Source organism: Ursus americanus, chromosome 36, assembly GCF_024610735.1.
Source record: "Ursus americanus isolate L20-20 chromosome 36, mUrsAme1.1.p, whole genome shotgun sequence".
NCBI lineage: Eukaryota > Metazoa > Chordata > Mammalia > Carnivora > Ursidae > Ursus > Ursus americanus.
In genome coordinates this window covers 18,103,366-18,116,211 of record NC_142162.1, presented here as the reverse complement: position 1 = coordinate 18,116,211, position 12,846 = coordinate 18,103,366, and the positions used below count along the sequence as shown (strand labels likewise).

The window sequence follows — 12,846 nt, the reverse complement described above, 5'->3', positions numbered from 1 at the left end:
AGGATCTTGGTGCCATCTATACCCTGTGGGAATGTGGTAGGCAGAACCAGACCTGGAGGCGATTGTGATTTAAGAGCAGCATTTCTCAACCCTGTCATGGCATTTTCTGGAAGTGTGTGTGTGTGAGACATGGGGAGGGGTGCACAGTGCCTTCCCAGCCATTCTGGCCACCCCTCTTTTACCCTGTCCTCCACCTCAGATCTGCATCTCCCTTCTGACCATCCTCCCACACCAGTGCCACTCAGCTCGCTTCAGGAGCTGCTTAGGACAACCTCTGAGGTCCCCCAGCTAATCCAGTCCCACTCCAGTGACCTTTCCTTTACCTGTGCAGCCAGGGGTATTTCTGTGCAACCCGTATGAGCCCTGATAACTTCCGAATTCAAAACCATCCTGGCTTTTCTCTTGACGCTTGTGAAAGTGGTCATGAGGCAATGTTCACTGACCCCTCCCGAAGATCCAGGGCAACACAGTCCGTTCACAGTCCGGGCTGATGGTCAGTGGTCCAGCTGCAAAGTCTTCAGACCTAATAGAATGTTCTCCATCCAGTTCTCTCCATCTCCTAACAGAGTTTTATGCGTAAGCCATCCAAAATATCTTCTAGAATTCTTGAATAGATGGCATGGCTTACTCATGGTATGTGGTATATTTAAAGTACTTGGGGAATAGTTTCCATGGGAGAGAAAATCTAGGGCTCAATATCACTTGACTCTAAAGAGCCAGTGACCAGTGTCACCTTCTCATGCCTTTGCCACCGCCCCGCCCCAGAATTAATTACTCCCCACTCTGTCCCGTGGCACGTGCACATTTTAGTATTTATTACACTGTGTTATAAAATAAAGACGAAATTTTTTTTTATAAAATCAAAATAAAAATGTAAAGAACTGGGTTGTGAGCCCCTGAAGACAAGGACAGTATCTTACTTAGTCTTCTATTTCTAGTATCAATTCAAACGTCATTTAATCGAAATAAAATATTTAGTACCTTCAATTCAAAATTGCAATATTCTTGTAGTATGGTTCACATATGTGTCTTCCGATGATATATGTCACTTCTCTGCATGCTGTATTCCACTCTTAGAAAAAGAGTGTTTTAACCTTGACCACCGATGTTGTGTCCTTGTCAAATGGAGGGACTGAGATACACAGCTCTCTCCTTGTGCCGTGACAGCCACCGTACCGGTCCTCCCTGTTGTCCTTCTAGCCACCTTGAAGGAGCTCATCTCACAGACCATGATCCGCTGGGCCCAGGAGGACCAGATCCAGGATGCGGAGTTGGTCCGGATGATGTTCAGCCTCCTCCGGAGACAGTACGACAGCATCGGGGAGCTGCTGCAGGCCCTGCGGAGGACCTACACCATCAGTCAGGCCTCCGTGAGCGACACCATCAGCCTGCTGGCCGCGCTGGGCCAGATCCGCTGCCTGCTCAGTGTCAGGATGGGCAAGGAGGAGGAGCTGCTCATGATCAACGGGCTGGGGTAGGTCATTCTCAGCGAAGTGCAAGTCCCTCAGGAGAACTTCGGGAGGGAAAACTGGTTTACCTGGCTGTAGAGATGTTCCAGAATCCAGTTGTATAAATCCCTGTGTGTTGCCATCCTGATTTCACTCCTGATTCTTGGTGAATCAGTCACCTTTGAGGACTGGGGAGACCAGACTGCAGGCTACCGAGGTGAAGGGACATTGCCAGAAGCGGTGGGGAGGAGCGGTGGGGAGAAAAGCGGTTATTTGGTTTGTGTCTGAAGAAAATAGCCCCAGGGAGGCAATGAAAAACAATTCAGAGGAAAGTGTGTTCAACTCAACAAGAGAGACAGGTTTTGAGCAGTTGAGCTTTTGACTGGAACTCTTCTGAGACTTTCCTCTGAGAAGCTACTGGCTGGTCCCTCCCTTTGCGCGGGACTAACCCAGAGAGTCATTTCTGTCAGTCCTGCGAGGCACCTTTCCCCAGAACAGTAGCTCACAGCTCTTCCTTAGAATCCATGCTGGCAAAAAGATAGCATTTTAGGCATCAAAAAGATTTCCTTTAATTCGGGGGTGTGGTTCCATTGTGTGGGTGAGAAAACCAAAGCCCAAAAAAGTTAACTGACCAGCCCACGATGTTACTTGATTAAAATCAAGAACTGGGACCATGACCTTCCTGCTGCTCCATGTTCCCTCCCACTGCCCCAGAGGCAGCACACTGAAGGAACCCCACCCGAGGCCCGGAAGAGGGACTTTGAGGGTCCCTGGGTTGGGGCAAGGGGATGCTCTCATGCCTCAAATTCATTTCCAAGGAAGAGTCATGTATGTGCTGGAAATGAAGAAACTCTTATGGGAGAAGAAAACTGCAGAATTAGCTTCTCCCCAGCCCTTGTAGTAGACGTAGCAGCAGTGAAAACGAGTGCTGTGTCCTCTTAACAGCGGCCCACACTCAGGGGAGAGGGCACAGGCCGAGAGTCGCCACCCTGTGAGGGATTACACAGCCACGTCACGGGCTGCCGCTGCATTTTGATTTGCCTGCAGCTTTATTATGTGTGAATTTATACCAAATGATTTTAAAATACATTTATATTTCATTGTTTATTTCACTGGCTTTTGAGGACTGTTGCCCAAGAATGTCATGGGCACTAATACACAACTGCCTTTAAGAAAGGGGTACGGCCCTATCATGAAGAAAACTGAAGTACACATAGACATAGATATAAGGATGAGAAAAGAAAAAAAAAAAAAGTAGAAGACCATGAGTACATGGAGGAAGAGAAATCCAGTAGTCCGGGCTGTCTCCAAACTATTTCAAGCAAAAAGACGAAGGGAAGGGGCGCCTGGGTGGCTCAGTCTGTTAATGTCTGTCTTCAGCTCAGGTCATGATCTCAGGGTCCTGGGATCAAGCCCTACATCGGGCTCCCTGTTCAGTGGGGAGCCAGCTTCTCCCTCTCCCTGCCTGCTGTTCCCCTTGCTTGGGGTCACTCACTCACTCTCTCTGTCAAATAAATAAAATCTTTAAGAAAAAAAAAAAGACAAAGGGAAAACTGTGTAATATGTCATTAGAAGGAATTGTCTCAAAGAAAGAAAGTATTCATAGCGATGAAAAAGCACAAAATACTCCTATCAGCTAAAAGGCACTCCACATGTATTCTGACTGACCTGGTACCTTAGTACCTTCCGGCCTGTCACATTTGCATCCCTTCACCCACCGTCTGCGCGTCTGTGTGTCCTCACCCGTGAATTTTCACAGCACTGGTAGAAGCAAGTGCTGAAGCCTCTGTCCCGTCTTTACCGTAGAGACATTATGAACAACAAGGTGTTCTACCAGCATCCCAACCTCATGCGAGTCCTTGGCATGCACGAGACGGTGATGGAGGTGATGGTGAACGTGTTGGGCACAGAGAAGTCTCAGGTAATGCTGCGAGGAGAACTCAGCCAGAACCTGACCCCTGCGCAGCGGCATGTGGTGACCTGTTCGAAGCCACGTGGCTGGCGTCCATTGCCTCAGTGACCCTTCCCAGGGAGAGGGAGGGATGTGCGTAAGGCCGGGAAACAGCCAAGGGACAGGACAGCGCTACTGAATGGAATCCAGCCAGTGTAGGAGCTCTGGTTCCTGAAGCTCAGCGCTTTTCCTGCTCGTTCCACGAGGCTGTTCACCTGCTAAGTTCACTTCCCGTACTCTTCAGCCCGCTCCTTCCAAGCAGGAATTCCTCCGGGTTCCACTTAGGAGCCTGGTGTGTTTTGTGCTGGGTCGGGAGAATGCTGCTCTAAAGAAGAACAGGATCTTAATAACGATCCTGGCAGCGTTCCCTCGGGAGTGCGCGTGTTTGCTCCGTGCACCGAGCTCCTGAGGATATCGGCTTTCCTGGCCAGCCCCCCATCACAAGCCCACTGTCGGGGAGCTCCCTGGGCATTTATCCTAATTTGTGTGGGGTACTCCTCAGAGTTAGGGTCTGAAGGCAGTAGATTGGAGGATGTTTTTAGATGTGGGAAATTCCAGAGTGCCAGGGTCCTAGGAATGAATGATTTTCAAAGCAGTTTCACCAGTATTGACTTGCTTCCTTCTGGTCCCTGGGGAAAGTGGACCCGCTGCAGGAGAGCCCTGAACAGATGTCTGCATGCCTCAGCGAGCAGGTAGCATGCCGGTTTCGGAACCTTACTTTTGAGAGAGCCCACCCCATGATTCTAAAGGAGGAAATCAAGGACTTTCTAGGATCCAGAGCAAGGTTAACACAGACACCACTTACTGAGCATTATTGGATCAGAACTAAGATGTGGCCAGGCTCTAGAGATGTTAATTACTATGTTAAGGAGAGAAACCAAGTGCAAACAGCAGTAATATAAGACGGCATCTCGGTGCTAAATTGTATGAATCAGATTGCAAGTGCTGTGGGAGCCCATTGGAGAGCAGTCATCAAGGACAGAAGTAACTAGGGAAGATAAAAAAGTGATTGGGGAAGGCTCAAAGCCTGAGAGGGTAATGCTCGTCAGGCTCCCACAACCCTAGGGGCCTGCCTTTACCTAGAGGACTCGGGTCTGATATAATGCTGGGCATTATTTGATAATCACCCATCTCCCTTTCTGAACTTCCTCATCGGAGTTCTGTCCACTCCCTTCCCAGATGGAAACCATAGTCTGATGTAGGGTCATGCAATTTCATGTGACATCAGAGGGTGTCTAGGATTCTTGTTTGACTTCTCTTTCCTTCGAAAGAAAGATATTTCAGGAACTAAAATTAGCTCTCAATATTTTGGGAAGCCTCTTCTCAGGTGTCCGTGCTCTGTCTTGGAATAAGCGAATAAGTCTTGTAAGAAAGTAAGAAGTAAGAAAATTCATTTTCCAAACTGTTCATAGCTTACACCAGTATTGACAGGCGGACGTCCATTGATGGCACACCCTAAGACTCTTGGAGGTCAGACTTTTCAGAAAGGACTCATGATGGACTCTTTTCCTTGACATTCCCTTCTTCTCCCTACAGATTGCTTTTCCAAAAATGGTTGCGAGCTGTTGCCGCTTCCTCTGCTATTTCTGTCGAATTAGCCGGCAAAATCAGAAGGCCATGTTTGAGCATCTGAGTTACCTGTTGGAGAATAGCAGTGTTGGCCTAGGTATGTCATGTTATCGCTTCCACATTGGGGCTTGGAGGTGACACTCCCCCTGCTGACTGCTTAGGGGGTAAAGGGAAAGAAGCTACATACCTGCTAAGGTATTTTTAAATATAAGAAAGAACCTGCCTGATTTAAAAATAAATGAAATGATGATACGATATGTCTGCTGTCCAACCTAAGGAGAGATGTTGCCACCCACCAGCACTGGTGACAGATTTGTGTTGGCATAGTCACATGTTTTACCTCGTCTCCCTTGGGACCAGTGGCTCATGCTTACGAAATGCTGCCTGAGATTGTAGACCGAGTCTGGGGACACAGATTCCCTACCCCCAGCCCACTCTGCTGACCAGGGAGCAGTGCTAATGAGACCAAGGTCTTGGCAGGCTGGCTGTCGGCTGCATGCTTGTCCCATCAGCCAACTAGCCAGCGCTCTGCTAAGCTGGAAGGCGGACTGGCCAAGAGCAACCGTGGATAAACAGCGTAAATCCGTCAGCACCACTAGGAAAGCAACACAGTGCGTACGCCTTACTCACTGTTCTGGATGTAAACCAAATGAATCTGTGAAGGACGCAAAACCACACCTACATCCATGTGACCTCTGACATCTCAAGTTTCTGATTTATCAAAGGCAACCTCAGACTGCCAACCTGTTATTTTAAAAAAGTTTTCCTTTTTTCTAGCCCAAGAACCCAACAAAGGAAAATCAAAGACAGCATTGGTGACCTGATGTAACTACATGAGCTAATGCTGTTTGAGGCTGTGTTTAAATTCTGGGTGGTGGCCCTCGTAATGGCCAAGTCGTTTGCGCTTAGTTCGTTAAGTGGCACCTCTACCGTTTGAGTGATCACCGAAGTGGGGCCCCCAAGAAGTATCATGTTACAAAAATACTTGAAAATACATGGCCCCAGCTAATTCTGTGAGCTGGTTTTCTAACTTACTCCATGTTCACAACCAATAATGAGTGTGGGGACAAGGATAACAAAGCTGTTCTTAAATTGGCCAGGCAGCCCCCCTGAACGGTGGGACCCAAGTTTAGTGTGTTTGCTGCCCTCTCCTGACCATGAGTGGGCACTGCAACTTCAGCTCAGCACTGGACGGCCCCCATCCCTTTCTCTCTCCTCTCTTCCTTCCTCAGCTTCCCCTTCGATGAGAGGATCTACCCCACTGGATGTGGCGGCTTCCTCCGTGATGGACAACAACGAGTTAGCGCTGGGCTTAGAGGAACCAGACCTCGAGAAGGTAACTGGCCCCGGGGAGGCAATGTGCTTGCTCTCTCCTGCCTGCAGTACAGCCAAGCCAAGGAAATGCAGACCCAAGACTGGGTCTCCATCAGAATCTCTTTAGGGCTCCACGGAAATGTGGTAGAAAGTGAGTAACCGGCAGCAGCATGATAATTAGGACCAGAGCATCTCCTGTGGGCGGGGAAAGCCAACTTCAGAGACTTGGATACCTGGATGTTTGTGTTCTCTGTATGTGGAGGCCCAGCCTCACTGGTCTACATGGAACACTACCAGAGACCTGCAGACCCTAATAAAGTTCTGTGTGATTGAATTTTTAAGTCCACACACCGAGGAAAGAAACACGACAGAAAACTGTATAATCAGTAGAGGAACAAAGAAGGCCCACACATCCTCTGCAGGTACAGAGGAGGCAAAACTGAGCTGCCTCACATGGGGATTCTGGAATGCGCCCCCACTGGTGGTGATGACGGGAGGCTGATTCACCTACATCTTTCCCCGTTCATTTTGGGGCTGTTTCCTTGACTGGGTGGCTGCCAAGATGCACAGTGCACTCTGAGTGTGAAGGAGACGGATGTGGCAAGGGTGAGGGGGCAAGTAAGGGGTCATCCACTGAACAGTGGGTTTGGAAGTGCCTGGGAGAGGCACCGCTCACCGTGACCAGGGGATCAGGGAGGTCACTCGGGAGAGTGACGATCTGAGGGAAGAGTAGAAACCAAGCAGCCACACCATTGGGAAAAGTGTGCCAGGAATGTTTGAGGTTCAGTGAGGAGAGCGTGGTGTGTTTGAGAACTGGGAAAGTGGATGTGAGGGATCACAGGGTGCTCGGGGGGAGTGCTTGGGGAGTGAGGAGGGACAGTAGGGAATTGGGCTTGGTGCTGCCATAACTGTCCATGGTAGAAGTTCATACTGCTACAGGATCACTAGGGGCCCGGTCCCACTCTGAATTAACTCACATGACCGTGACCCCCAGAACATTTTTGTTAGTGCCCTCAGTTATAAGGGAGGAAACTGAGGCATAGAGAGGCTAGCTGATGTGCTCAGCATCATGGGGTTTGTTAAGTGTCAGAGCCAGGATCCAAAAGAATCTGGCTCCAGAGGCTGTGTTCTTACCTGTTCAGTGCTAGGACCTCTCCGTAGAGCCAAGAGCAATGGAAACCGTCAGAGGGCTTTAAGCCGAGGAACAGCACAACATGACTTGTATTTTAGAAAACACAGCCTCGTTTAAGCGAGAAGAGCTGATTGGATCTGAAACAAGACACACCCCCTCTCATACACACACGGACTCAAATGTTCTGCCACACAGCAGTACGTCGTGTGATAGCTTTTCCACAAATGTCACGGATATTCTGGTCTTCTAGTGAGACAGACTTCCGTCAAACTCTGCTCCGCATCCATTGAAACAGCAGTCAAGAGCTCAGTGGTTTGGGACGCCTGGGTGGCTCAGTCGGTTAAGCGTCTGACTCCTGGTCTCAGCTCGGGTCATGATCTCAGGGTCGTGAGATCAAGCCCTGTATCAGGGAGCGTGGAGCCTGCTTAAGATTCTCTTTCTCCCACCCCCTCTGTCCCACCCACCACTGACTCACACATGTGTTCTCTCTATCTCTCAAAAAAAAAAAAAAAAAAAGCAAAACAAACGCCTTTGGTGAGTTAACTGATGCCTGTATAAAAAAGTTGGTCGTCTTAGAACAGGACAGTGCCATGAGGTTTAGTACTCAGTACCCTCCTCAGAGCTGCCGGTCAGCTTTTGAAATGACCATGCTTGACAAAGACCCTAAGCTTCCCTTGGAAGATGCAAGATGGAATAAGGAGAGGCCAGGAGGCTGGGAAAGGGAGCAAGGGGTCCCAGGGAAATCGGTAAAGGGTCAGGATGAGGTCTGCTGCCCCATCTTGCAGTGGTTCCAGTGGCTCAGTGGCTCAGCACAGTGCTACAGACTTTATTCAGACCAGTGTCAGGAAGTCACCAAAGTATGGCTCCTAGGAGAGAAGGGAAAGGAGAGGGAAATGCTGCCGTTCTTCCTTTCCATTGATCACAGCAGAAATTAGGTCCCTTAAGGTTGAACAACAATCCCCCACACACCCTTATTTCAGTGGCCAGTGAAATGTGTTGCACCTGTAACCTTGAAAACACTGCCTAATTCCTGACTTTATTGATGTTTTCCTGACATTTTCAAGGCCAAGTCAAGTCCAAGCTCCAAGCAGAATAGTATCGTTACTGGTTTAAGAAGGAAAAACAATGTGATGATTGTTTCGTATGGGTTGTGACTTAGATTCATTATTCTTACAAAAAGACTTAGAGTGTTTGACATCAGCAAATACATGATTCATTTGAAAACCATTTATTGACCATGTGCTATGTGCTGGGCTCTGGGGATTCAAAAATGAATGACTTTGAGGATTTTGCAGCACCGTGGATTCTCCCCTTCTCCTTGTACGCAAAAAATGTCAAAGGCTCAATCAGAATAACAACTGCATTTCAAACAAAGGTGTATTTGCCAGGCTTCTTCTTTTTTTTTTTTTTTTCTTTTTTTTCTTTTTTGCCTGACACCTTCTAAAAAGTAGGCAAGTTCTAAACTATTCTACAAGATCACAGGGCTGAGATCCAGTGACCTAGAAGCAAAGAGAACACTATCAATCCCAGCCCTTAACTGGCCATGGCCCCTCTTCACCACCCCAACCTTAACTTCTCGGCTTTTGACATGAAATGCAGAACTTAAGTAGGGATCCCCAATTTGTCAAGGGCCCACTCAGAGTCAACCAGTGACTGAATATTTTGGTCTTGAAATAACATGGCCAAATGAACATGGCCCACCTGGACCCATATCTCCTCAGATGCCCCCTAGTTAGGCCTGTGTTTATTATTTTTTTAGATTTATTTATTAACTTTTAGAGAGCATGTGAGCACACGTGGGGGGGAGGGGCAGAGGGAGAGAGAGAATCTCATGCAGATTCCCCGCTGAGTGCAAAACCCAATGTGGGGCTCAATCTCATGACCCTGAGATCATGACCTGAGCTAAAATCAAGAGTCGGATGCTTAACCTACTGAGCCACCCAGGCGCCCCATCAGGGCTGTGTTTAAATGGCAGTTCCCTCTTGCAGAACTGGGAAAACCAAGGAACTGAGAGCTCAGGGAGTATTCCTCCATAACAGTGATAATCAGTCCTGTTGGTTACTTGGAAACAATAATGAATTGGAAGTTCTGGTTTCAAACCTACTGAATTATGAATTTAAAGGTTTGGGGCTCTCTCTTGCTTCTAGAAGAATGAAAGCCCTTCTGTTCCCAGAATTTTATAGGCCTAACAGCTATCTTGTGAAAACTTAGACACTTACTTTTGTACTTTTGTTGGCAGGTGGTGACCTACTTGGCAGGCTGTGGTCTGCAGAGCTGCCCCATGCTTCTAGCCAAAGGATACCCTGATGTCGGCTGGAACCCCATTGAAGGGGAACGTTATCTGTCCTTCCTGAGGTTTGCCGTCTTTGTGAACAGTGAGTCCCAGATTTTTCATGCCTTTCAGATCTGGGATAGCATAAACTTGGGTACAAATAAGGAAAGAGAGGTCCTTTGCATTTCCTTCTGTCTATAGGTGGCAGCTGGCCGAACAGTCTCAGGGAGAATCAGGCCAGAGAAGGATCAAGAATAGCGTCCGATGGACAGCGTACTGAGCTCTAGTGCCAGATGCAGCAAGAAAATCGAGGCAGAGGCTAGGGCTTTTCACTGCTTTGTACCTCTTCTCGCAGTAAAAGAGGGGATTATTAATATCTTCATCTCCCCTGTTTCACAAAGCTAAATGCAGCTGTGCCTTCAGATGCTTAGGCTGTTGGATGGATGGATACATGCTTGCATAAAAATGAAGAATAAGTAAATAACTATAAAAGGTAACTAAACTCCCAGGAGAGTATTTTTGTGGCAACCCTAAATACTATTCTTAACACAAATTACTTCCCATTTATAATGAATTCCAAGTCTACAAAAATTCTTATTTCCCCAAGTATAATATACCAAATATTGTGTAGAATATTACGTGGACTACTTTCTTGAAAATGTACCTTGTCTCCCAAGATTTTGTTCTAATACTAATTCACTTATATTCACATGGGGATTATGATCCTTCTCCCTTCTCCCAGTTGGCAGTTCCAGGCTAACAAATCCAGCCTGGCTCATTACATGATTGCAAAGAGGGATTACAGCTCATGAGCAATCATGCCAAGTGTTCTAAGTATAAGAGTTTGTCTCAAAGTATATTGCCACGATGAGATCATCGTGTTCCCATGTACTTTTCTTGTCTCCCTTCATCCCCGTCCCACCTACTTACTTTCCTCTAATACACTCTCCTCTTAATATTTGAATGATTTCCATCGTCCTGGTTTTCCCCTTCTCTTCCTGGGTCTCGTCCGACCGGATTCTTGATCACCTATCTTCTGCTGCTCTCTCTACTCATCAGTGTCCCTATCTGTTCATCACCAGCATTGCTGAATTCCATTTTCTTTGTGGCCGGTGTCAGTGAATCCTCTAATAGTCTCTTCCACTTTCTATCCAAAGGACCGCATGTCCAGAATGAATTCAGGGTTACTGTGGTAAAAGGGAAAATTTTTTAAGTGGTTTTTAAGGATTCATAAATCTCACTAAATTATCTGAGTAGACTGTGTGACACAGACCAAATCAAGCCAGGACTAACATATTCATTCATCTTGGGCCCCTTCACAAGATCAAGAGCTTCGTAAGTCATTTTGGTGGGGCTGTCTATATAGGTTATGAGGGTAAAGGAATCCACTGCCTCCGTTCCTATCAAGATTGCCCAAATTCCAACACTTGCTTATCCTGGTTACATATGACCATATTGGTCTAAATATGACCAAAATGTTTAGTCTGCCCCCTTTGCTTTCAGATTGTCTTATACCTTTTTCACATACTGTCTATAGAGAAATTTCATAAAGCAACAAACTCTAGCAAATTGGCCCATTAGTAGGAAAATATGTACATTTTATGTTTTTAAAAGATTTATTTATTAGAGAACATGAGTGGGAGGGGCAGAGGGAGAGAGAATCTCAAGCAGACTCCATGCTGAGCACAGAGCCTAATGCAGGGGTTCGGTCCCAGGATCCTTAGAGCGTGACCTGTGCCGAAACCAAGAATTGGATGCTCAACCAACTGCACCGTACAGGCGCCCCAATATGTACATTCTAATTTAATGTATATTGTGTTTCTGTAATATAAAGGCCACGTTTGGTTTTTGCAAAAGGCAAATAGCTTCTGCTTCCCAAAAATGTACGGTCTAGTAAGGGGAGTAGACATGAACAGAGAACCCTATAATAAGTAGAGTAAGGCAGGGACAGAGTCCTGTAGGGCTTCCTCAGGGGAAACTCACATCCTGTTGAGAAGATCAGAGCAGGCCTCATGGAGGAGGTGATATTAGAAATGAGCTTCAAAGGGTCAGAGTTCCCAGACGCACACTTGCAGGAAAGATGACCCATCTGGGGAGTGGTATGAGCAGCTGCCTCAAGACTAAAGCATGCTATGCTCAGGAAATAGAGTGATCCGTTGGTCTGGAGGATAGATAGGTGGGTGACAGTGGCAAGAAATGCGGTTTAAAAGGTAGGTAGGCAATTATACCAGAGAGAACCTAAATGCTAAGCTAAAAAGTTTAGATTCAGTGTTCAGAGTACTGGGAAACCTTTTTAACTGGAAAGAGACTGACAGTAAGCATTTAGAATTTCTGTGCCCAGGTTAGAATAATGAGTTTCTAAATGATAATGGTGGTGGTAGGAATGGAATGGGGAAGATACATTTGAAAGAAATTACAGAGACAGTATTTATACAACTAGGTGATGATGGTGATTATGGTGGTTGGGCTTGGTTGTGTTGATAAAAAGAAATAGAAGTCACATTAAAGCTTAGAGATGTGGGGTGCCTGGGTGGCACAGCGGTTAAGCGTCTGCCTTCGGCTCAGGGCGTGATCCTGGCATTATGGGATCGAGCCCCACATCAGGCTCCTCCGCTATGAGCCTGCTTCTTCCTCTCCCACTCCCCCTGCTTGTGTTCCCTCTCTCACTGGCTGTCTCTATCTCTGTCAAATAAATAAATAAAATCTTTAAAAAAAAAAAAAAGCTTGGAGATGTAAGCATAGGAGGAAAAGAAATAAAGATGTGAGGGGCACCTGGGTGGCTCAGTTGGTTAAGGATCCGACTCTTGATTTTGGCTTAGGTCATGATCTCAGGGTTGTGAGATTGAGCCCCATGTAGGGCACCATGCTGGGCATGGAGCCTGCTTGAGATTCTCTCTCTCCCTCTTTTCCTTCCCTCTCCCTCTCTGGAAGGAAGGGAGGGAGGGAGGGAGGGAGGGAGGGAGGGAGGGAGGGAGGGAGGGAGGGAAAGAGAGGAAGGGAGGTTGGGAGGAAGAGAGGGGAGGGAGGGAGGAAGGAAGAAAGAAAGATGTGAGAAGAAGAAAATGGTTTGTGATAGAAGGTAATGAGCTTGGTTGCATTCAAACCAACCATTCATTGGTTTTGTAGTGCTTGACTGGAAAATGGGGATGCCCTGATTGAT

General features: G+C 47.1%; 1 protein-coding gene across 1 annotated transcript in view; it reads left to right on the top strand.

Annotated features, from left to right (window-relative positions):
- The window catches only part of RYR3 (ryanodine receptor 3), a 581,277-nt gene that overhangs the window by 442,304 nt on the left and 126,127 nt on the right, over positions 1-12,846 (top strand). The window contains exons 40-44 of the mRNA XM_045815782.2: positions 1,201-1,474; positions 3,255-3,369; positions 4,936-5,065; positions 6,201-6,304; positions 9,654-9,789. Of these exons, the coding sequence (XP_045671738.2) occupies positions 1,201-1,474; positions 3,255-3,369; positions 4,936-5,065; positions 6,201-6,304; positions 9,654-9,789 (759 nt within the window). The remainder of the gene's footprint in view (positions 1-1,200; positions 1,475-3,254; positions 3,370-4,935; positions 5,066-6,200; positions 6,305-9,653; positions 9,790-12,846) is intronic.